Source organism: Benincasa hispida, chromosome 4, assembly GCF_009727055.1.
Source record: "Benincasa hispida cultivar B227 chromosome 4, ASM972705v1, whole genome shotgun sequence".
Classification (NCBI taxonomy): domain Eukaryota; kingdom Viridiplantae; phylum Streptophyta; class Magnoliopsida; order Cucurbitales; family Cucurbitaceae; genus Benincasa; species Benincasa hispida.
The window spans coordinates 46,478,526-46,505,779 of NC_052352.1; the positions used below are offsets into that span (position 1 = coordinate 46,478,526).

Genomic DNA, 27,254 nt, shown 5'->3' on the forward strand with positions numbered 1-27,254 from the left:
AAAAAAGACATTTTGGCATGAAATAACGCATAATATTGGGTCAGTGAGGTTTTTGGTACTTATCGACGCAAAACTCAATTTTTCACAAATTCTAAGTATTATCACTGCGTTTTCTACCTGTTAACCCTCATAATTCTAAATAAAAGGCTTATAATAACTAGCATTTCTGCCAGTTATCACACATCAATCTCAATAGGATTGAGAGATTGATGAAAAATGGACTTCTAAGTGAGTTAGAAGAAAATTCATTACCAATGTGCGAATCTTGCCTTGAGGGTAAGATGACTAAACGACCTTTTACTGGAAAAGGTTATAGAGCCAAGAAGTCTCTTGAGTTAGCACATTCTGATCTTTGTGGTCCTATGAATGTGCAAGGCCGAGATGGCTATGAGTATTTTATCAGTTTCACTGATGCTTACTCCAGGTACGAGTATGTTTATCTTATTCAACAGAAGTCTGAATCCTTTGAAAAGTTCAAAGAGTTCAAGGCTGAAGTTTAAAATGCATTGGATAGACGGATTAAAACACTTCGATCGGATCGAGGTGGAGAAATTTTGGACTCGGCATACCAGGACTATTTGATAGTACATGGAAACGTTTCCCAACTCTCAGCGTCGGGTACACCTCAACAGAATGGTGTAGTGGAGAGGAAAAATAGAACTTTGTTAGACATGGTTCGCTTGATAATGAGATACGCTTCCTTACCGGACTCGTTTTGGGGTTTTGTAGTGGAGACTGCGGTATACATACTCAACTGTGTTCCCTCCAAGTGTGTTGCGAGAACACCTCTGAAGTTTTGGAACGGGCGTAAAGCTAGTTTACGTTACTTCCGCATTTGGGGTTTCCCTGCACATGTGCTTGAGGCTAATCCCAAGAAGTTGGAACCATGTTCGAGGTTATGCCTCTTTGTAGGCTACCCTAAAGGAACACGAGGGGGTTATTTTATGATCCGACGGAAAATAGGGTGTTTGTTACAGCAAATGCTACTTTCCTGGAGTAGGATCATAAAAGGGAGCACAGTCCATGAAGCAAAGTCATGTTGTGTGAGCTTTCCAATGAAACTACTGAAACTTCAACAAGAGTTGTTGAAGAGTTTGCTACATCAGCAAGAGCTTTTGATGGGAGTTCATCTAGTAGGTCGGTTCCACCTCAAGAGTTGAGGGAACCTCGACGTAGTGAGAGGGTTGCGAACCCACCTGTTCACTATCTGGGTTTCACGGAAATCCTTACTTATGATAACAAATGGTAACGTTGAGGATCCGTTGTCTTATAAGAAGGCAATGGAGGATCTTGACCAGGATGAATGGATCTACAAGAAGATCATCAATGCTTCAGTAGTCTTCTAAGTGTTGTATGTAGACGATATCTTACTCATTGGGAATGATGTAGGTCTATTAACTGCAGTTAAGAACTGGCTAGCGACCCAATTCCAAATGAAAGATTTGGGAGAGGCTCAGTTTGTTCTATATATACAGATCTTTCGGTATCGTAAGAACAAAGTGCTAGCACTGTCTCAGGCATTGTACATTGACATTGTACTCGATGTAGAACTTCAAGAGGGGCCTACTGCTGTTCAAGCATGGGGTCCTAAGACACCTCAAGAGGTTGAGGAGATGAGACGGATCAGTCTATCCCAGGTCATTTTAATGTTGCTAACCCATTTACGAAGGCTCTCATGGCTGTAGTGTTTGAGGGTCACCTACGGAGCATGGGTCTACAGGATAGCCCGCAGTTGGACTAGGGAAGTGGGAGATTTTCTTGTACTGGGCTTTTATGCCCTAGTTTATTGTTTTGTACTAAGTTTTTTCTACACCCCACTTCGCTTTAGGACAAGTGGGAGATTGTAGGGGTTGATGCGCTAAAGTCTCGTGTCCTATAGTTTGTAAACAGTATGTACGAACACTTGTGTTGTTAATATATGATATTTACTTCACATCTTGTATTTTTGCTCAGTTGCTTGTTTTATTTTCTTTACCATGAACTAATAAAAATAAAATCCCTAGTTATCTGTATGTCACTCAAGCATGTATGTGCTGACATACAAGTGGATCATGTCTTGAGTGATAACAAAAATGGTCTGTAGTATATGGATATAGAAGGGAAACCTTATCCTGGTAACGCTACGGATGTGATCCGCTTTGTGGAATGGTCACAAGTGTTGTGACTTGTCACAGATGATCTGATCCTGATCATTCGTGTTGGGTACATGCGAGCGGGGGCGTTCTATACAAAGAGTTTGTGTAAGACCTGACCACGAAGTGTTAACGTCTCGTTATATAACACCGTTCATGACAGAGACTTCACTTTACTAGGATGACCATAGGTAACATGACCTCAATCTTGAGTGAGTTGGGAACTCCTGCCATTGAGGGTTGTCCTTTGATTTGTATGGGTGCGAGTGGCCAGGTTGCCGATTCAAACCTACCATTTTGGGGATTCGTCTGATTTGGGAGTTGGGATCTCAGCTACACAAGATGGAATTCACTCCTTCCTCGAAGCAGAGGTAAGTAGATAGATAGCTCCCTTAAGGGCTGATTTCGGGGCTTGAACGATGTGGCGCCACACACCTTTTCTTGGCTCGATAGGTATTCACACATAGTTGAACTATGTTGTATTATTCATTAGAGGAATGAGTGGTACTTAAGGAGTGAGATGTAACTACAGGGGCATAATGGTAATTTGGCTCAGCTGTACTTACGAGCATCTATGAAGGGTCATCGTACCCATGATTGGTTATATTCGATGGATACAAAAATATATTTGTGGTAAGAAGAGTTCAGTTGTTGGTCTTTAGTGGAATACCTGACAGTTAACGGATGGTGGATCTCGTGGCTAAAGAGTTTAGTCAGCTATTCACGTACCATTAAAGCTTCGAGCCACAGGTCCATTAGGTCCCCTGGTTAGCTTGGATAAAGTCGAGAACCAGTATTTGGGTTAATTTGAAATGTTCAAATTGACAAGAGGAAGTTCGATTATATATGATATAATTGGCAAATGTATGAGATACATTATTTTGAAGGAAATTAGATATAAATATGATTTATATCAAGTAGAGGGGAAAATACTATAGTAGATATGTGATATCAAACTATAGGGTAAAAATATAATATGATTATATTTTTTTAATTTTTTAATTGATTAATTATATGATAATTAATCCTAATATCACGTTTGGACGTGGTTTAGTAGGGAAACGTCGGTTAAAATAAAAAAGGTTTTCATTTTGAATTGCAGTCCGTCAATCGCCCAAAAAGAATTCGTGAAGCGTGCGTTGGAGAATTCTAAGTAGTCGCTTAAAGAATCGAAAGACTATATGATAGCTCTTCTCCACCTAAATGATCGTCCACCTCGCGCTAAACGATCGCACACTATCGCCTACATGATCGGATAGCTTCTCTAAACGATCGTATAGTGTGCCGATTTTACTAAACGATAGTGTACCCTTTTCCTAAACGATCGTTCAGTAAATTCTACATGATCGTGTAGCTTCTCCTAAACGATAAGCAGTCGACTATGCGATAGCGGCTTTTTCCGTCCAAATTGCTTATCTCCTACATGATTCATGTTTCCTCCTTCTTTTACCAAATTCACCAAAGCCCACCCTTTGGGTTTTCACTCTGAGAATACCCAGGGCTCTTTAGTGGTGGTGTCGTCCTCGTTCCGATCGTGAGTTCACGTTGTCCGTGCTGCTGCAATCGACGTTTTCGCTAGGAATTGGTAGATGCATGGAGGTTTTCCGCTGCGTTGGAGTTCCGAAGTGTGAAGACTGTCTTCAACTGGTATGGAACTCTCTCCCTTGTTATTTATCTTGTTCGTAGCATGACGTTAATTGAGATTTATTTGCATAATTGTATGTGTTGAATGTATATATTTGTATTTCAGTCACTGTGAGATCAGAGCGATCCGAACACGCTCATGGAACTCTTAGATATGAGATCCTTCAATGTGGTCTAGTCTTATACAAACTCCTTTGTATAAGACGCCCCCGCTCGAATGTCTCCACATGAATGATCAGGATCAGACAATCTATAGTAAGTCACAACACTTGTAACTCTCTACAAAGTGGGTCGCATCCATTGTGTCACCAGGATAAGGTTTCCCTCCTATATCCATATACTACAGACCATTTTGATTATCACTTATGGCATGATCCACCTGTATGTCTCCACATACATGCTTAAGTTAGAACGACAACCAGGGATTTTAGTTTATTGGTTTGTGGTAAAGCAAATAAAACATCTCATGTTTCAAAGACAATAGTGAAGAAAATATCATATATTATTACATCACAAGCGTTTGTTCAATACAGTGTTTACAAATTATAGGACCAAACGAGAGTCTAGGGCATCGTCCCTAACAATCTTCCACTTGTCCTAAAGCGAGTGGAGTGTACAATACAATAAGTACAAAACAATAAACTAGGGCACTAAGGCCAAAAACAAAAATCTCCCAATTGCCCTAGTCCAGCTGCGGGCAGTCCCGTAGACCCATGCTCTGAAAGTGACCCTAAAAAAGTATAATCATGAGAGCCTTTGTAAATGGGTCAGTAACGTTGTGCTCCAAAGTGATCTTCGTGACTATCACGTCCCCTCGATGCACTATCTCAAGAATGAGATGATACTTCCGCTCTATATGTTTGTCGCGCTTGTGACTCTTGGGCTCCCTAGAGTTCGCCACAGCTCCACTATTGTCATAATAGAGAGTGTTGGGCCTAGACATGTCTGGAACAACATCTAGATCAGTCAGGAACTTCCTGAGCTAAACGGCTTCCTTAGCAGCTTCACAAGCCACTACATATTCAGCATCCATCGTGGAGTCGGTGGTACACCCCTACTTAGTGATTCGCCACACTACTGCTCCTCTGTTAAGAGTGAACACTGAGCCTAAAGTGGATTTTCGAGAATCTTTATCAGTCTGAAAGTTAGAGTCCGTGTATCCAATAAGGATCAAATCCTTATTGAATCCATTGAGCTACCAAGGGGACCTTATGGACTTGTGGCTTGAAGCTCCAACGGTACGTGAATAGCTGACTAAACTCTTTAGCCACGACATCCACCATCCGTTAACTGCCAAGCATTCAACTAAAGACCGACAGTACACTCTTCTCACCACAGATATATTTCTGTGTCCATCGAAAATAACCAATGACCAATTTACCACTTTGCCCCTATAGTTACATCTAACTCCTTAAGTACCACTGATCCCACTAATGAATAATACAACATAGTCTTACTATGTGTGGACACCTCTCGGGCCATGAAAAGGTGTATGGCGCCACATTGTTCAAGCCCCGGAATTAGCCCTCCTATATCTATATACTACAGATCATTTTGGTTATCACTTAAGGCATGATCCACCTCTATGTCCCTACATACATGCGTAAGTTACAATGACAACCATGGATCTTAGTTTATTGATCTGTAGTAAAGTAAATAAAACATTTCATGTTTCATAGGCAATAGTGAAGAAAATATCATATATTATTACACCACAAGCGTTTGTTCAATACACTGTTTACAAACTACAGAACCCAATAAGAGTTTAGGGCATCATCCCAAATAATCTTAAGTACCACTGATTCCTCTAATAAACAATAAGTCATGGTCCTACTATCACTTAGTACTCTCTTTCCAAGAGAGGGTGTGGCCACTATGTTCAAGATCCGTAATCAGCCTTTAAGGGATTAGTTTATATACTTACCCATGCTTAAGAGAAAGAGGGAATTTCGTCTTGTATAGCTGAGTTCCCAGCTCCCCAATCAGACGAATCCCCAGAATGATAGGCTTGTTGAGGTTGCAATCTGGCCACTCTCACCCATACAAATCAAAGGACCGCCCTCATGAGCAAGAGTTCCCAACTCACTCAAGATGAAGATCATGTCACCTATGGTCATGTTAGTGAAATGTAAGTCTTAAATATGAATGGAGTTATATAAAGAGACTAATCATCTCGTGGTCCAGTCTTATACAAACTCTTTGTATAGGATTCCCCCGCTCACATATTTCTACATGAATGGTCAGGATTAGACCATTTGTAGCACTTTATAACACTTGTAACATCTACAAAGTTGGCCGAATCCATAGTGTCACCAGGATACGGTATCCCTCCTTTATCCTTATACTATAGACCATTTAGGTTATTACTTAAGGCATGATTCACTTGTATGTCTCCACATACATGCTTAAGTTACATGAAATAACCACAGATCTTAGTTTATTGGATCGAGTAAATGCTTATAAAATAACACTTATTTTATTCATAACAATATGTTCAAAAAATGTTTACAAACAACGAGACTACCAGGAGAATTAGGACACAAATCCCAACAAGATTTGGGGTCACTTAGTTACTTTCTTAGTCTTAAAGTGTCAATGAGCTCTGCTAGCTACTCATTGTCTCAAGCGAAGTATGCTTCTGACTTATTGGTGCGCTTCGGGATCACTGACTCTGCTACAACCCCGTCACCACTCGACCTTAATGTTCACTTGACTTCATTTGATGACGTTCCACTAAAAGATTCCATTCTCTACTGTCAACTTGTTGGCAACCTTATTTATCTAATACTGACTCATTCTAACATTGCATATGTTTTTCACATCGTAAGTAAGTTCATGGCTACTCTTCAAACCATTCATTTTACTACCGTTCTCCATATTCTTTGCTATTTTAAAGGGACTCTGGGACATGGCCTTCAATTTTCATCCCAGTCATCCTTGGTCTTATCTGGCTACTCTAATGCTGATTGGGTCGGTGATCCTACTGATTGGCGTTTTACCTTAGGTTACTGTTTCTATCTCGGTGACTCTCTTATTTCTTGGAGGAGTAAGAAACAAAGTCTTGTTTCTCGTTCTAGTATAGAGTCTGAATATTGCGCCCTAGCTGATGCTACGTCCGAGTTATTATGGCTTCGCTGGCTTTTTTCTGATATAGGAGTTCCTCAGCCATATGCCACTATCCTTCATTGTGACAATCGTAGTGCCATCCAGATTTCTCACGATGATTTTTTTCATGAACGCACCAAGCATATTGAGAATGGCTGTCATTTTATTCGACATCATATTCAGAGTAAAACTTTTCTTTTATGAGTTGTTTCCACTACTGAGGAGCATGCTGATATTTTCCCCAAAGCCTTATCCCCTGGGCACTTCAATCTGCTACTTAACAAACTCAAGTTGGTTTCTACTTTACCCCCTTGAGTTTAAGGAAGGGTGTTAATAATCTCTATATTTTTAGTCTATGTGGTTAGTGCTGGGGTTGATGCCCTAAATCGCGTAGGGTTCTTTAGTTTGTAATTGTAATGTACAAATATTTTATTTATGTAACAAAACATTTGATGTTTTATTTCGAAATTAGTTGCATTACCACAAACCAATAAACTAACATCAATAATTATCTTATAGCTTAAACATGTATGTAGAGACATACGGGTGGATCATGTTTAAGTGCTAACTTAAATGGTCTGTAGTAGATGGATAAGGCTGAATACCTTATCCTGGTGACACTATGAGTATGGCCATTTTATAACTGTTACAATTGTTGTAAAGTGCTACAAATGATTTGATCTTGATCATTCATGTGAAAATATGTGAGTGGGGATATTATATAAAAAGAAGTTTTTATAAGACCAAACAACGAATTGTTTAGTCCGCCGTTCATATTAGAGACTTACATTTCACTAGGGTGACCATAGGTAACATGACTTGAATCCTGAGTGAGTTGTAAACTCCTGCCTATGAGGTTGGATCTTTGATTTGTATGGGTGAGAGTGACCAGATCACCGACTCAACAAGCCTACAATTTTGGGGATTCTTCTAATTAGGGAGCTGAGAACACAACTAACAAGAAGGAATTCACTCATTCCCTAATGTCGAGGAAAATAAATAAATTGTTCCCTTAAGGGCTGATTCCAGTGCTTGAACAATGTGGCGTCACACCTTCTCCTGGCCTGAAATGGATTTAATCATAGTCGAACTATGATTTATTATTCATTAGAGGGATCAGTGGTACTTAAGGAGTTAGATGTAACTACAGGGGACAATCAATAATTTTGGCCCAGCTGTACTTACAAGTAATTTGTGAAGGGTCATCGTATTATTGATAGATTATATCCAATGGACATAGAAATATATCTATAGTGCAAAGCATGCAGCTGTCGGTCTTTAGTGGAGTGCCTGACAGTTAATGGATGGTGAATAGTTTAATTAATTATTCACGTACCATAGGAAATTTTAAGCTATAGGTTCATGACATCCCGCGACACGCACAAACTAACACAGATGCACACGCGCACACAAACACACACACACGCACACACATAAAACAAAACCAAAAACCCCCCCCCCCCCACACACACACACGAATGCACACATGAACGCATGCAAGCACACACACACAAACATACACACACGCACACACACACGTGCCCACACACACGCGTACACACACACACACACATGCACCACACAAACGCAAACGCACATGCACACACGCATACACACACACACAACACACACACGCACACCCACACATATGCACGCACCACCCACAAACATATACACACAAACACGTAACACACACGCACGCAAACACACACACACATATACGCACGCACAACACACACACAAGCACGCACGCATGCACGCGCGCGCACATACACACAAAGACACCCCCACGCTCGCACACACACACACAAACACACGGTCACATACGCGCCCACATACACACACGCGCACACGAATGCACACACACACACACGCACACACATACACGCACACGCACGCGCGCGCCCGCACACACACACCACCGCACACACACGCACACACATACACACACCACACACAGCACGCACACAACGGCACACACACATATACGCACGCACACACACACGCACGCACGCACACACACACACGCACGCACATACACACGCGAACACGTACACGCACGCACGCACACGTACACACACGTACACACACGCACACACACACACACGCACATACACACACGCACACACACGCACGCACGCACACACACACAAGCACACACGCACGCACGCACACACACAAGCACACACGCACGCACGCACACACACACACACACATACACACACACAAGCACGCACACGTACATACACACGCACATGCGCGCATGCACGTGCACACACGTATATGCACACGCACGCATGCGCACACATGCACGCGCACACAAATAAGCACGCATGCATGCACACACACACGTGGTGGTGACCAATTGGCCTTGGTATTCTTTGGTGAATGCATAATTTTTCTTTTTGATCTGTAAAATTAGAATTCTATAAAATTGGGATTCCTTCATTTAGAAAGGTTAGAAAGCCTTTAGGAATTGGTTGAATTTCTCTAGTGGCTATTCTTAGCCTTATAAAGCTATATTTATACCTTTATTACTTCTCTGTACAAAGATAACTTGAGGAAATACATTGTTTTACAACAACCTTTTTTTTTTTTTCTTTCCTTTGAACGTAATTTACTTTTAGTATTTTAGGTCAAATTACCCTAGGTGAAATGTGATCAATCAATGATAATCTAAAAAGTGAGCTCTAGTTGATTAAGTTTGTTGTTGTTTACCTGTGTTCCATAATCGTAATGAACTGTGGAGTTGTCTCCAAATTTGAAATCAAGACGCAAATCTAATTGAGGAACGGAGGGTGATCAATCTGACTATGCTTGAAAATTATGTGGGATTTACTAACTTTCTATTATTGTTACTATTACTGTTACAAATATTATTACTATAACACTATGAGAATTCTGAATCTATTATATTTACTATTACACTTACCATTATTGTTATTGTTACCATTACCTTTACTTTTAGGGTCAAACAGTAACAATAACAATAAATATGTAACATATTCATTATTCTATGTCAACTCAATAAAAAGCAATCCAATTACATTTGCATTCAGGCCTATTACAAGATACATGAATATAATACTATTACACCAATTTTCATTACGGATCAATAGATGTAACCTTAGTTGAAACTTGGGCAAGATTATAAATCTACCATCTTTAAGGAGCAATAATTTTTACAACATTATATTTATAAATTCCAAAAAGACCACATTTTAAAGATTGGCATGCTCATAAGTAAATTAATGTTGCTTCATCTATTGTGCTAAATTAGAAGGCTTTTCTCGAGTCCTTCGTTAGCTTTCTTTTGGTTTTTGCTATCCATGAGCATAACTCTTGCTTTTGGTATGAATGCAATAATATTGGGCCTAAGGTATGATGAGGATGTTAAAGATAGTGTCAACCTAGTTAAGATATCTTGACACATCCCTTAATCCATATATCTAGTATTTTGTTAAAAAGAGAAAAGTAAAATTAATGTTAAGCATCATTCGATTAATTAGTTGAATTATGCATTATCAACCAACCACAAGAAAGCTATTGCAATTATTTCAAATAATCAGTGGGCGATTAGGGCTTATGTTTATAATTAAATTTCAGGAGGTTGAATGAGTTCTCATTGTTGACTTATTTTTAATGTAAATGTATAAATCAACAATTAATTCCTATCTTCCTAGAAAGACCAAGACGAAGTACCTAGTATTTTATGCGTCGACATTACTTATGTCATTACAATAATATAATTGTTCTGAGTCTCCAATATGGATAACCCGACAGTTTCCCAAACTATATGAATTTCTTCTCATCTCTACAAGGCGGTTTGGTTTTAGTTTTATAGATTAAAAAAAATTAAGGAGTTCTGGAAATAAAAAGCATCAAAATAAGATTGCTAGTAATCAATTATGATTTTATTTGATTGTGCATGGAATGCTATTAAAACTTTTATAGGAACAAATTATTTTTGTATTTAATTTATAAAATTAATCATGACACCTCTATAAAACTTTAATTGGTAAATAATAAATTCAATTAAAAAATTTGAGCAAAATTAATTATTCAATAATCAAATAATAATATTAATTAAATTATAAATTACAAATTTATAAAAATGAGTATTTTATAACTAAATTTACATGATTACATAATTTGATGGAACAATTTGATGAATTTATATAATTTTGATTTATTAATTAATATAACAATCAAAATTAGTTTGAGAAAATAAATATAACATTTTGTGATTAAAAATTAATGATTATAATTAGATTAATTGATGATAATCTAATTATAATTATTAAAAAATAATCTCATAAAATATTAACTGTAATGATAATTAGTTAGCTACATATATAATTTATTAATGAATTAATAGTTTTAATGCATCAATTCTTTACGATTTATTAAAAGAATATATATATATATTATTTTCTTGAAAATTTTAATTTATATTTCAAAAAAGTATACAAATTAATGGAAAAAAATATACAATTGATATACTTTAAATGTAGTATATTAACTGACTGATATATCAAAAAACCGTGAATTTGCTAAATGTGCAAAATTAGAATACAGAATAAACAAAAATTTAAATTTGAGAATTTCAAATTTATAATTTTTCATATAATGAAGGCATCCTTAAGTATACATTTTGGATTTTCCATCATTACAATTTTTTTTTTAAAAAAAAAAAATATATATATATATATAACTAATTAAACATAGATGGACTGGGTTAAGATATTATAATCTTGACTTAAGTCATGCTTTTCATTGATTTTTCTCACTTATATTAATTTTAACCCGTTATAACATCATATATTTTTCTCTAGATAAAATAAAAAATGAGTATTCACGGTACTATAAATGATGAGTTTGAAACTCAATGTAAAGGATGATATTATTCCTAATATGCTTACATTATATTAAAACTATATCTATACATTGCAATTAATTAGGTGTTTTTGCACCCATCACATCGTAATTGTTAAAATACTTTGATTTAGTTTATCAAAGAGCGACTAAAGACATACATATGGGTTGCTTATCATACATTTAAATAATTGACTATTATTACTAATAAAAAAATACCAATGACATTTCATAAATTTGAAAATTTAAAATTGAAAAACAATGATCTCACTACTTTTGTTCTTTTCTTCTTGGACGAAAGTTAATTTTCAAGGTTGACTTTTATATACACATATATAAGCCTACCTAATGTGAATGTGACAAATAACGAGATTAACATAAACAACTTTGGTTAAGACTTTGAGATAGATGGAAAAATTGAATCCTTCGCCTTCATCCAACTTCATTCATAAATGCAATTCCAATAATTCTCTTCTAAATCTCTTCATTCACACAAAATAATGAGACATTGGACGAAGACGTTGGTAATTAAAATTATGATGATTATGTTATCAACAACCTCAACCGTCATAGTAATAGCTTCGTCACAAGCCTTAGCCGGCTGTGACGAATGGTGTGGAGACTTGCAAATTCCATATCCATTCGGAGTAAAAGAAGGGTGCTATCTCAACAAAACCTTCTTAATTACGTGCAACAAAACCAATGGCCCTCCAAAAGCGTTTCTAATGAACACCAATATTAGTGTTACTAATATATCACTCCACGGTGAGCTCCACATATTGCAGCCCATAGTGCGAGATTGCTACAACCAAGTGCAAGAAAATGGTCCTTTTGTCCCTAACACAACCAATCTTTTGGCACCGGCGATGTTCCCAATTGCTGATGGCAAAAACAAGTTCATAGCCATTGGTTGCGATACTTATGGTTTAATTGGTGGGGTGTTAAATGGGAGTGGCTATGTAAGTGGGTGTATTTCCATGTGTTTAAATGAGAGTACGATTGGTAATGATTCGTGTTTTGGTAATGGGTGTTGTCAAATGGAGATTCCTAATGGGTTGAGGAATTTGACTTTGTTAGTGGGGAGTTTTTTTAATCATACTTTGGTGAAGAATTTTAATCCTTGTGGGTATGCTTTTGTGGTTGGAGATGAGGGGTTTGAGTTTGAGTCAAGGTATATTAGAAGTTTTGAAGATGTGAAGGTTGAGGTTGTGGTTGGTTGGGCTATTGGAAATGACAGTAATTATGTGTGTGGATTAAACAGTGAAAGGAATAGCAGTTTCTCTCATGATAGAGCTGAATTTCGTTGCCAATGCTTGGATGGTTTTGAAGGGAATCCATATCTTCCTCAAGGTTGTCAAGGTAAGAAAACTTATTCATCTCTTCTATGGATTCCATTATTTTCCTTATGGCTATGTCGTGCATCGGTTACATTCATCTTTGTGTTTTTCGATTAAGTTTTAATCGTAAATAATTCTTTCTATTTTTTTTATTTTTTATTAATTATTGAGAGAGAAAAAGGTTTTACGAAAATAATATGAGAGAAAAAAGGTTTTAAAAAAGTTAGAGAGAAAGAAATAAGCCATAAACGAGGAATTAAGGCTTAATTTAGGATTTTCCAAAGAAAAAAAAGAAAAGAAAGGACTTAGTTTGGGATGGATGTGGGTGTTCAAATTAACTTCTAGTTGTAACTTGAGAAAAATCAACAGTGGCATGAAGTATCAATTGTGTTTGGTAAACTTCAACTTTAATTTTCGTTATATCCATCTCTGTGCATTTCAACCAATTATCTAATCATGACAATCTCTTTTTACTCACTACAAGAAATCTGACTTCTCCCGACGTCACATTTCGTCGGGAAATTGTGGAAAATTCGTCAGGAGAGCCTCTCCCGACGCATAAACGGTAGTCGGGAGTTTGGTTGGGAGAAACCCGTCGAGAGAGGATCTCCCGACGCACTATTAAACGGCGTTGGGAGTTATGAAGAAGTTCCCCCTAACTCCGGACGCCGAGTTCCCCCATAACCCCCGACACCATATGTGTGTCGGAAGTTTTACCATAACTCCCGACGTCGTTTTAAAGTGCGTCGGGAGATCCTATATGCGTGGGGAGTATTAAATTTTAATATATCGTTTGTAATTTTTTAAAATTTGATATGAAAACCTGTAAAACATATTAAACCAAATAAATATTCACATAACTAAAAAAACGAAAATGAAGTTCATATTATAACAAGTAAATAAAAAATTACAATATCCAAACGAAGTCGATAAACATTCATATCACAAATACATAAAAGAAGTAAAATCAAAACAACATCTAGAACATTTCTCGAACACAACATCTTCAACAATTGTCCCAGCTCATCTCCGAAAGCATTCTACAATAAAACAAAAACATTGAAATGTTATATCGATAAACATCCACAAACACGTTCAAACTTCAATACGGGTGGTAATGAAACTCTACCCACCCCGACGACAAATATGTAACCTCTCGAACATAAAAAACACACAAAACGCCTCAAGAATGACCAACACACATAAAACTCAAATTTGTCCCCAAAATGGTTTATCTCAATCCCCCCTCCACAATACATTAACTTCGTAAACATCATAAATAAAGAAGATAGCCAAGTTCAAGGATAAGATGGGTGGTAATAAAATTTTACCCACCCCCCACGACAAAACACGGAACCTCCCGAACATCAAAAATACACAAAACGAGTAAACAATGACCAACACACACTAAAACTCAAAATTCGTCCCCAAAATAATTTATCTCACCCCCCCCCCCCCCATCACCACACATTAAACTTCGTAAACATTCATAAATACACAAGATAGCCAATTCAAGGACAAGACGGGTGTAATGAAATTCTACCCACCCTCACGACAAACATGGAAACCTCCCGAACATAAAAAAACATACAAAAATGAGTAAACAATGACCAACACACATAAAACTCAAATTTTCCCCAAAATGGTTTAACCCAATCTCAATCCCCCCCCCTCACAACACATTAAACTTCGTAAATATTCAAAATACACAAGATAGCCAACAAAAAAACACATCAAAATCCAGTTGTTTGGCTACCATAACTGTAGGATAGCCAACAATTCTTTAATTATCAAAAGCTACTTAGGCATAAACTAACTTTGCTACCATAACTGCAGGATAGAAACATATTAAACAACAAAATATGTAGTAATCATACCTAATTTGATGGGTCTCCTCTATGTGATTGTACCATATCTCAATCATTTTTTTAATTTCTTCCATTTGTCTTGCATGATTCTCTTGTATTTTTTTCTGAAACGTCTTCAAGTTCCTAATCCTCAGCTGAGACTGTTGAAATTGGCTCTCAATTCCTCCATTCCTGCCTCCGTTCCTTGAGTAGATGACGAGCTTGATGAGATGCTACTCTTCTTGACTTAGGCTTAGGACCCCAACCTAGGCCTTTTGAATATTCGGGTCGTCTACCAAAATCGTTTCACAGATTTCATCCCTGTTAGTGGTTAGAACCTTCTAAGAGTGGGGCTAGATTATAATTCCCAACATTTGATGCTAGACATAATAATTAAATGGTAAGAATGAGCGACTAAAGTTAAAAGTGAAAAAAAAAAACACAATAGTAAAGAAAAAAAATGTTTACATGTGCATTTTCAGCTGTCTCGTTCACAAAACTTTGCACTTTTAGAGTGTGTTTCCCTAAATAGGTCAAACACGTCCTATTTTTCGACCATCCTTTGCCTGCAACTCTGCCTGAATTGCAGGAATGACTTTGATCCACCTATGTGGTCGAACGGTAATTTCTCTCTATCTTTCTGTTCGTCACAGACATTTCCTACATTTGAAGAAAAATAAATATGTCAATAGTGTGATGTATTAGTAAATGTAGCAAATGATACATGCCGTAAATATTCTACCTGAAACGCTTCACTCTCGAAGCGGTCACACAAAAAAGTACCAATCTTCTAGCCTATTTTTTAAGCCAACTAGGCAAATTGGCACATGCTTGATGAGGATTCCACATTTTCTGTAATGTCTATGCAAATCTGCTCTAAATTCTTTGAAGGAGTTTTTGCATTTGATGTTCTACAAAACGGTTAAGTCGTTGACTGGACAGATCAAGTTCGAAATGAGCTTACAAAAGAGGGAGGGAAGAATTAGCATAGATGATGTTCATGACGGGTAAAAGAATAAACTTATAATTTAACTTACCAATAATTGGACTTTTAGCCAATTCTATGAACTCGTTTGGAACCTCAGCAAAAGTACGACAATGTACTGGAAATGTAGATCTTCACAGCGACGCTGGTCACATTACTAAATCGTACCGAATGTTGAGATATCGGTTTCGTCTCCCCCTCATTTATCACGATTGTAATTCTCCCATGTTTTGGAAGTATTTTTCCAACTCAATGTTCCGCGAATGCTCTCGTTTCTTCCGATTGGATGCTGAGCTACTATCTGAAGAATAAAAAATTTAAAACAATTTATGATGTATTTCAGTTAACAGAATATATTTCAAAATATACTAACCTATAGTATCACCCATAAAAGATACTGTGTTGCCTAGATATAACTCTTGAAATTCTTCATCAGCCTCCCGTTGCCTATTAGGGGTTGACATCGTATCTATATAAACACAAAAAAGAGAAAACAATATTAAATTAACAATAAATATGTGTAAGCTAGAGAAAAAGAGAATTGAGTAGATACATCATTACTCATCATTGTAATCTAATTCAAATTATTCATCAGCACTTGAACTATTATTGGGAGATAATTGTTCTTCATCATCATCGTTTATGAAGTCATGATCGCCATGTACAATAATTGGTCTTTCCACAACTGTAGGATCAACTTCAACTCTGCATAAAGTAACCTCCTCAATGATTTTATCCACTCAGACGCAACCAACAATTTCTAGTAAATCCCATATTCGTTTTCAACATCATCCACTTCCGGTACATCCCATATTCGTTTATTTTAGACTACTTGAACAACTTTCTAATTGGTACCATGTTTGATGTCATCAATGTAAAAGACTTATTGTGCTTGGATAGCAAAGATGAAAGGCTCATCGACATACAAAAAGTGTGATGTATTGATCGATTTGTATCCTAAATCCACATGTGTCCTATTACTTTTGTTGTTATTTGTGTCAAACCATCTACACTTCAACAAGAAAACGTGTCTTCTATTCGCATATTGGAAATCTAATACTTCTCCTACAACATCGTAGAAATTGTTATCCACACTTGTGTTCTCACTGATCTCTCTGGCCACTAGGACTCCACTATTTTGTGTAGCTCGATGATTATCACGCTCTATAGTGTGAAATCGTACCCCATTAACAATGCATCCATTGTAAGAGCGCACCTCATACGAAGGTCCCATTGCAAGTGAAAAGAAATCATCGGAGATATCTTCCCTCTCACGCCGTTGTAGAACTTGATAATTAATTATACATTAAAAATGACTATGAAAAATGAATCATCCCTCAACTATTGCCTACAAAATGACTATGTATACCTGAGATTTGAACCAATCGAGAAATTTGCGTTGATGTTTTATATATAAGTCAGAGGCGTTTTGAGCTTCATGACGAATTAACCTCAAATGTTGCCTACAAAATTAATCATTTAAATGTTATCAAAGGAGATACCCTAGAATTTAGAAAAGGAAAAATTTTGAAACGTACTTGCGATAGTCTGTTATTTCTTTACAATTGTTGAAAATGTACCAATGTGCAATACGTTTTTCCTCCGCTGATAGCATCCGTAAAGTTGACGCCCCTAATGGTCATACCCTCTGCCTAAATAATTCAAATTCACCAAATATCTCGTGATCGGGAATGCTATCATCATTTCACTCATATCTATGGAATCTCATTTCAATCCCACTTAGATATCGCGAGCAGAAGTTCCATGATTCATTCATTGCATATGCTTCCGTTATAGACCCCTCGGGATGTGCTTTGTTCCGTACAAATTGTTTTAATGTTCGTAAACTACTTTCAATAGGATACATCCAATCGTAACTAACTGGACCTACCACTTTGGTTTCATACGATAGATGAACTGCAAGGTGTACCATTACATCGAAAAAGGCAAGTGGGAATATTCTCTCCAATTTACAAAGTATGACTATGATGTCTGCTTGTAGTCTGTTCAAATCACTTACACATATTGTCTTTGCACATAAGTCGTGGAAGAATGTACACAACTCAACAATAGCAGTGGATACATTCTTCGGTAGGTATGCTCAAATACCAATAGGGAGTAGTCTGTGAAGCAACACATGACAGTCGTGTGTTTTCAGCTCCGATATTTTTCTATCTTTATAATTGACACATTGTGATATGTTAGATACAAATCCATTAGGGAATTTCACTGATTTCAAATACTTACAAAATGAAATCCGTTCACAATTTGTTAATGTATATGCTGCGTATAGTCTTACAAATCTATTATCGACCTATATCAAGTGTAGGTCCTTTCTTATCTTCAAATCTTATAAGTTTAATCGAGCGTTCGTTATATCCTTTGTCTTTCCTTCAATATTTAACAATGTGCCCACCAAATTGTTGCATATGTTTTTTTTTCAATATGCATTATATCCAATTTATATCGTAACAATAGTCTGGACCAATATGGAAGTTGGAAAAAAATACTTTTTTTTAGTCCAGTTTAGAGTTCGTTTTCTTTTTTTATCTTACTTCGATGGATGTTTGCTAAGCACAAAAAAGTTCAGCGTATTTATTTGTTGTAATATCTCTTCTCCAATCATTACGACTGGTGTAGGTCTAGTTCAACTTTTCCATCATGTTGTCTACTTCGACGCCAACTATGATTCTCTGGAAGATAACGTCGATGTCCCATAAATAATATTTTCCCTATTATCTCGAAGGACGAGTTATCTTCTTAGCATATTGGACATGCTTGATAACCTTTTGTACTCCACCCAGATAAGTCATCGTACACAAGGAAGTCATTAATCGTCCATAATAAGGTAGCATATAGTTGAAAAAAACTCACAAGCAATAGAATCATAAGTTCATACACCAATTGTCCACAACTCTTTCAACTCTTCAATCAACGGTTGCAAGTAAACATCAATTTCCTTTCCAGGAGATTTTGGACTAGGTATGAGCAAAGACATGAAGAATTTTTTTTCCTTCATGCATTTCCAAGGGGGCAAATTTTAAGGAATTATCACCACAGGCCACATACTATAAGAAGTGCTCATATTTCCAAACAAATTGAAGCCATCTGAAGCTAATCCGAAACGAACATTTCGAGTATCTAAAGTGAAATGAGGGAATTCACGATCAAAATGTTTCCACCCTTCCGCATCAGCTGGATGTCGCAATACATCTTCCGTTTCAACTCCCTTATCTTTATGCCATCTCATGTCAGAAACGCCTTCTTTTGATGCAAACAATCGTTTTAATCTCGGTATCAACGAAAAATGACGCAATACCTTATGTGGTATTTTTTTACCCTTGCCATCATTAACTTTGTACCGAGACTCACCACAAACAAGGCATTGTTGCAAAGTTGCAAACTCTTTCCAATACAATACACAATCATATTTGCACGCATGAATAGACTCATAACCTAGGCCCAAATAACGCAATTTTTGCTTGGCTTCATAAAAGGAAGTAGGTATAGAGGTGTCAGCTGGAAACGCTGCTTTTAACGATTCTAGCAACATGTCAAACGATTTGTTACTCCAGCCGTTCAGAACTTTGATATGCATCAACTTCACTAAAAAGTTCAAGGACGAAAATTGCGAACACCTAGGGTATAATTCATTATGTGCTTCGGTCATTAAATCCTCGAATAAGTTCGTGGTATCTGTTTCTTGACCATTAAAGGACATTTCATTCTCAATCATTCCTTCATTTGCATTTTTGTTTTCAATTAGAACTTGTAAATTGTTTATAAGATTCAACATCACATTTTCTTCGACAACATTACTCTCTATACTATCTACTTCAACATCCTGTATTGAATGACTTAATATTATTATAAATATAAATGATAACCAACTTATCATACTACATTTATAACCTATAGTTTTAATATTTCATCTCATGAAACATATAAACCATAGTTCTTTTTCTATTCCATGGTACTTAATGTAAATCTCATTTACATCAATCATCCAGTATGACTTCGAGATAAGTTTATTGGCTCTTCATGATATACCCATTCATAATATGAAGGAGATATTCCATATGTTAATAGATGTCGTTCCACAATATCTATCTTTTCCCAAATTGAATTCATACAATTCTTGCATGGACATCTTATTCGTCCGGAATCATTAACATGAAACCTTGCCATATCTAAGAACTGTGATACTCCTTCTCTATACTCCACTGATAACTTATTCCTTAGTTTAAACCATTCTTTATTCATCCTTAAAAATAAATATTTTCTGACCAACTTGTAATCTAAAATAAGAACCTGGATTAGAGGACAAAGTACAAAGTATTATTAAGTATTGAGTTCCATAATTTTCATTTTTTAAGGCAAAATAAACACATAGGTCCCTAGACCATTTAAATTGTCTTAACAAATTTCAAATGTTTTATTTGATACGTCTCCAAGCTTTAATTTTGTGTCTAATATAGACCTTTCAACTATTCAACATCTTCTAAAATTTACAAGCCTATTGGACACAAAATTTAAAATTCAATTTTCTATTAGACACAAAATTTAGTTTTATGTCTAGTAGATTCTTTAAACTTTTTTAAAATATTAAATGTGTTAAGTACCAAATTCGAGGTTTAAAGATTTATTTTATATTTTTTGATTAATATAGGCCTTTCATTTATTCAACATCTTCGAAAGGTTAAATCATGCATGCTTAGGCTCCAAATAACCAACATTATATGACATGTTCATTATAAAATTACTCTCAACAATTTTAGAGAATTGTAAAACAAATATATTCTGCAAAATTGACGAGATATTAATGGGCATGATTTGTACAAAAAAAAATTCAGACAAGATTTTAATGGGCATGATATTAATGGGCATGATTTTAATGGACATGATTTGTACAACAATTTCAGAGAATTAACAAAAGTGACTACAATATTGAAACACATTTTAATGGGCATGATATTAATGGACATGATTTGTATAACAATTTCAAAGAATTAACAAAAGCGAATACAATATTGAAACACATTTTAATGGGTATTTCACATATGATTTAAATAAATATAAAAGATAAAATAAAATGAGAAAATTACCGGCAAGGAGTCGATGGTGGCGGCGGGCAATTGATTGCAGCTGCTAACCGAAGGGAGGAGCAGTGATAGACGAAAAATGGATGAAAAATAAAAGAAAAATGGGAGAAAATGGGAGAGGGAGGGAAAAGAGTTGGTGGAAAAACACTTTTTATATTGTAAAGGGAGAAATGGGAGAAATATGGGATGAGAAAAATGGAAGAAAAATTGGATGGGAAAAATGGAGAAAATGGGAGGTAAAGTGTAAAAGGATGGGAAAATGGGGAGAGGGAGGGAGAATGGTGAAGAAAAATGAGGAAAATGGGAGAAGGAGGGAAAAATTTGAGAGGGAGAGGAAGAAAATGGGGGCGGCACCGATTAGGAAGCGGGGAGATGGGGCTGTCTCTTATACACATCTAGATGTGTATAAGAGACAGGGGTCTGGTTCTCCCGACACCCGACGGCCGTTGGGAGATCCGTCGGGAGTTTCCGGAAACTCTCGATGGGCCTTTACGGCGTCGAGAGTTCCCCCGACGGGCATTTACATCGTCGAGAGAGGCTGTCTCTCCCGACGACCTAACTCCCGACGCTCTATTTAGGCGTCGGGAGAACTCCTTTTTCTTGTAGTGACTTTTTTTTTACAAAAAATATTTATTTATTTTAGGTTAGAGTAAGACGCACCCATGTATTGCTCCATGATCACTTATAATAGAAAGAAATAAAAAGGTTTTACAAAAATTATATGAAGAGACAAAAAAAAAAGGTTTTAAAAAATTTAGAGAGAGAAATAAGGGATAGATGAGGGATAAGGCTAAGTTTGAGGTTGCCATAATTTTCAAAATAATTGCTAGGAAAAAATCAGTTATGACATGAAGTAAAATTATTTTGTTTCGTAAATTTCAATTTGAAACTCTAAAAGGACATTAATTTGAATAAAGTTAATACAAAATTGTTATAATTTAGTTGTAATGATTAAAGTAGACATATATTATTTCATTTATATATCGATATTTTATATGAAACTTACTCTAAGATAATTATTTTAATCTTATGTGCTTTAAATTAAAAATAAACTTTATTTCCATCTAAATTATTTGATAAATGTTTAACACAATTGTTATTAAAAAGTGAAAAGTGAATAGACATGAAAGGGAGAATATATTTGTAATTTTTTAGAAATTCCTTAGAGAAGACATAAATTTTTACAGAAGCTAAATCCAAAAGTTGTTGTGAGCATAGTTTTGAACATAAAAGTAACGGGTGATTTTACATAAATTGATAAATAATTAGATCGACCTAAATGATTAAGATTCTTCCACAATCCTCCCCAAAATACAATCCCAAACATGACCTAAATTTTAGAGAATGAAAAAAGTTAGAAAGAAATATAGAGAAAATTTAGGAGATAGAAAATGAGCAATATTCGGGTATTTCCCATATGTACTCAATTTAGTGTATTATATTCTAATAACACATAGCAAAGGTAAAAAGATGGGTATGCCTCGAATGCATCTAAACATAGTTTTACAAATTTTTGTAGAGAAGAAGGTCTAAAAGGGAAAAAAAAATATCATAGAGATAAAAAGTGAGGTAAAAACTTCAAAAATTATTAAGAGGTAAATAAACTGAGAGAGAGAAAGAGGAACAGAAAAAGTCGTCATCTCTCAAAATTTTAAGGTACAAATGAAAGGATGAAATGGGATATTTATGGAATATAAAATAATAGTCATTCATTTTTGTTTTTCTTTTTTGAGAAGAAAAATAATAATCAAACTATAAACCAATTCAATATCCGTAATTTCTATTTGACAAAAAATTGTTCCCAGATGACTGAGTGTCCATTGGATTACCATTTTATTTTTTATTTCTTTATTTTTAAAAATTAAACATAATTTCATTCTTTTTTTTTTTTCTTTCATATTTTTAAACTAAAAAGAGTAAATTTCTTAGTCAAGTTCGAAAAACAAAAGTTCTTAAAAACTATGACATCTTAATAACCATATTTCTTTTCTGGTTTTTGGTTTTTGAAATTAAGTCCATTTGCTTTCAACTTCTTACCATAATTTGCAGTTGTATTCTTAGCCCAATTTAAATAAAATAAAAACAAATCTTTAAAAACTATTTTTTTTTAGTTTTTTCAAATTTTGGCTTGATTTTAGAAAATCTTGATAAGAAGTAAATAACAAAACAAGAAATTTAAAAATAGAAGCGGTGTTTTATAGGGGCTTAACTTTCAAAAACTAAAAATAAAAAATCAAATGGTTGTTAAACCTCTTCATTCCCAGCAAAATTCAAGTTCAATAAATATACCTTGTTAAACACTTTACAAAACTCATTGTAATTTCATCTTTCTTTCCAGTTTCATAAATTTTCCTATGCTTTTAATAGAATATCTTGGCAAAAAAGAAAAAGATTTATAAATTTCATACCAGACACATTCCATATAAGGCAAATATCATTTTTTTTTCTTTTTTCTTTATTTGTTAAATCAACATTCTGTATTCACTTTAATTCAAGTTTGAATTTCTATTTAATGAAATTAACAAATTAGAGTAGAATAAACATTATTTTCACCTTATGAATAGTGTGAAAATACTTCAATTCAAGTTTGAATTTCTATTTAATGAAATTAACAAATTAGAGTAGAATAAACAAAAGCTTATAACCATTTTCGTTTGGGTTTTGATTTTTGAAAAGTATGTTTATAAACACTATTCTCACCTATTAATATATTTTTTTAAAAATTTATTATCTACTCTTTTACGAGTGTTTTTGAAAAAAACAAAGTTGTGAGAATGGAAAAAATGGTTTTAAAAATTTTATTTTTGTTATTTGAATTTAGCTAAGAATTAAGGTGTTTTAGTTAGGAAAAATGAAAACCATGGTAATAAGGTCGTAATAAAACAAACAAAAAATTGAAAAATTAAAAACTTAAAAAAAAACCGACATTAGACAACCGACATTAAAGGACTTTAATAACACTATCTTTAATGTCGGTTGTCAACCGACATTAAAGTTCAAAATTCTTCTAGTGATCAAATGCGACCTAATCTAATAGGGTTTATAATGACTTTATTGTCCAATTTTGGGATCTTTTCTTAGATATAGATGAATGCAAGGATGAAACACTGAATCATTGTAAGTACAAGAACAAGTGTGTTAACACAATAGGAAACTATACGTGCAATTGTCCTACAAACTACAAAGGAGATGCAAGATATGGAGGAGAAGGTTGCACTCGAGATTCCAAGGCTTTCATTCCCATAATAATCGGTATGTTTTTATGTTCTCTAATTTAACATATCAATTTTTTTTTGTATGTTTTCATTCTCCATATGGTTGGAATATAAATAATACATAATGTGTATAAAATGTAGGAATTGGAGTAGGGTTCACAGTTTTTCTAATTGGTAGCACATGGATATTCTTGGGTTATAAAAAGTGGAAGTTCATCAAAAGGAAAGAGAAATTTTTCATAGAAAATGGAGGCTTCATACTTCAACAACAACTTTCTCAATGGCAATCCCCCAATGAAATGGTTAGAATTTTCACCCAAGAAGAGTTGGAGAAGGCCACAAATAACTATGACAATAGCACTATTGTTGGTAAAGGTGGGTACGGTACCGTTTACAAAGGAGTCTTAGAAGATGGCTTGGTAGTGGCAATCAAGAAATCAAAAATTGTAGACCAATCTCAAACTGACCAATTCATTAACGAAGTCATTGTTTTGTCTCAAATCAACCATCGCAATGTTGTTAGGCTCTTGGGGTGTTGTTTAGAGACACAAGTTCCGTTGTTGGTGTACGAGTTCGTAACCAATGGCACCCTCTTTGAACACATCCATGACAAAACCAAGCATGCTTCTCTTTCATGGGAAGCTCGTTTGAAAATAGCTTTGGAGACTGCAGGTGTGCTTTCGTATTTGCATTCATCAGCTTCGATTCCAATTATTCATAGAGATATCAAGACGACCAACATACTCCTAGACGATAATTACACCGCGAAAGTGTCTGATTTCGGGGCATCAAAGTTGGTTCCAATGGATCAAACACAGCTATCCACGATGGTGCAAGGGACTCTAGGGTATTTAGACCCTGAGTACTTGTTGACGAGTGAGTTGACAGAAAAGAGTGACGTGTATAGCTTTGGAATAGTGTTGTTAGAGCTTATAACTGGGAAGAAGGCGGTGTGTTTTGATGGACCAGAAGCGGAGAGGAATCTAGCGATGTATGTGCTTTGTGCAATGAAGGATGGTCGGTTGGAAGAAGTTGTAGAAAGGGGAATGATGGCGAAAGAGATAAATTTTGAGGAAATAAAAGAAGCGGCTCAGGTAGCAAAGAAATGCTTAAGAATTAAAGGGGAGGAGCGACCCAGCATGAAGGAAGTGGCTATGGAGTTGGAGGGAGTGCGATTGAAGCAAGTTCAGCATTCATGGGTGAATAACAACAATTTGTCCAACGAAGAGGAAATGGTATGTTTATTGGATGTTGAAGCTTCAGACTCCGGCCATTTTATTGTTAGTGGCACTATGAATACTACCGTCGGGGATAGCATAAAAGCTTCAATTTTGTCACACATCCACCATGGAAGATGATTTTATTTTGTTTATATGTTTCCTTAAGTATAACATAAATGTTTAGTAAAAAATGATGTGTACTATTATGCATTTGTTAATCGCTTAAACATGTTTTAGAATCTAGAAAAACAATACGAAATGCATTTGACAATAACGTAATTAGATTTTAGATTTGGTTTTTAATAATTTGTTTATTTTTTTCCCAATATAATCAGATTAAAAATGTGTGTGTGCGCCTCATTATTGTGAACCTTGATTATTGCTGTTTGTTAATCAATCAAGTCAATGCTCTTGTTATATGTTTTAAGCTTTTCATTTTTGTCTATTATGAATTTGACACCTAAAGAATACAAAAAAAAAAAAAAAAAAAAAAAAAAGAGAAGATCGACACACGAATTTTTGTAGTTCACTAACGATGTATTAACTACGTCCATAGCATAGAGGAAGAACAATTTTTTTTTAGAAAATATTGTAGAAAATCCAGAACAAATGATGCTTCAAGAGTTAAAGTGTCTATATAATGCATTTCTCTAAATCCAAGGTGGAAAAGAAAAAAAATTGAATAAATAATTAAACATCTCCTAAACCAACTATGATTAAGATTCATGACATTCTAACAAATTTTCATGTTGACTTGAATTCTCTCACAGATAACAGATGTACCAGATGCAACATAAAACACATTTTCAAGCGTATACCCAGATTTCTCCCTTAGTGTCCTGTAAGGGACCACTAACAATTCAAAACATTCAACAAATCCAATCGATGTTGGAACTTGCTATGTAGACTAGTTTGGTCTGCGTTGCATATCCTTTTTCTTTCCCTTTTCTTTCCCTTTTTCATTACTTCTCCCTCTTTGGTTTAGAAGCAACTATCAATGGTTGCCACAAATAGCAGTTATCCGCCATAACAACTAATGACAGCTCTCAGCTATCAGTGATAACTTTTAATTTGAGAAAATTAGGAATAAACGTGCCAAATGGTAGTTGGATATGGGTTTTTTTAGTTTTTTTACCATTTTTTATTCTAAATATGCAATTATTTTATCCTTGTACAACATATTCTATTTGTTGTGCTTTGATTTCATCCCTTAAAATCGGAGCATAATAAAAAGTTTAACCAATAAAGTGATTAAATACAACATGTAAAAAAGATTAATGAGCAAAAATAAAGAAAGATGACATAAAATAATGAAATAAAACCAAATAGAAATTCAGATTAAATATAATAACATGTACATAAAAAAATGTTTTAGATTAAGTAGTGATGACAATATAAAAATTAAAGAAGTGTTAAAAATGGGCGGCGAAATTGCCTCCCATTTCAAACCCACAAACATTAATATAATAATAATAATAATAATAAACAAAAGGTAAGAAAAAGTTGGTGTAAATTTGTAATGGATGTCATTGACCCGCACATCACATCATTTTCCATTTTATTAAAATAATAGTAATTTAAAACTAATAATTATATTTACTTTAATTCTTTTTAAAATTCACATCCTTCATTTTTTTTCTTCTTCTACTCTTTCAAATTAATTTTTCCCACACCTCCAATCTATTTTCTCTCTTTTCTTCTTCAAATCCTCTTCACAAATTTTTTCTTTTTTCTATATTTTAACAAAATAGATTTATTTTAGAACACAAAGAAAAAGTCCACTTCTACCACC

The 27,254-nt window shown here is 35.1% G+C and overlaps 1 protein-coding gene across 1 annotated transcript; it reads left to right on the plus strand.

The window, feature by feature from the left end:
- The first annotated feature begins 12,277 nt into the window (after positions 1–12,277).
- Positions 12,278–25,600, plus strand: LOC120076657 (wall-associated receptor kinase 2-like). The gene is made up of 3 exons (XM_039030540.1): positions 12,278–13,115; positions 24,109–24,279; positions 24,384–25,600. Exons 1-3 carry the CDS (start codon positions 12,293–12,295, stop codon positions 25,598–25,600), a joined length of 2,211 nt encoding a protein of 736 aa, XP_038886468.1. The 5' UTR covers positions 12,278–12,292.
- Positions 25,601–27,254: the final 1,654 nt, after the last annotated feature.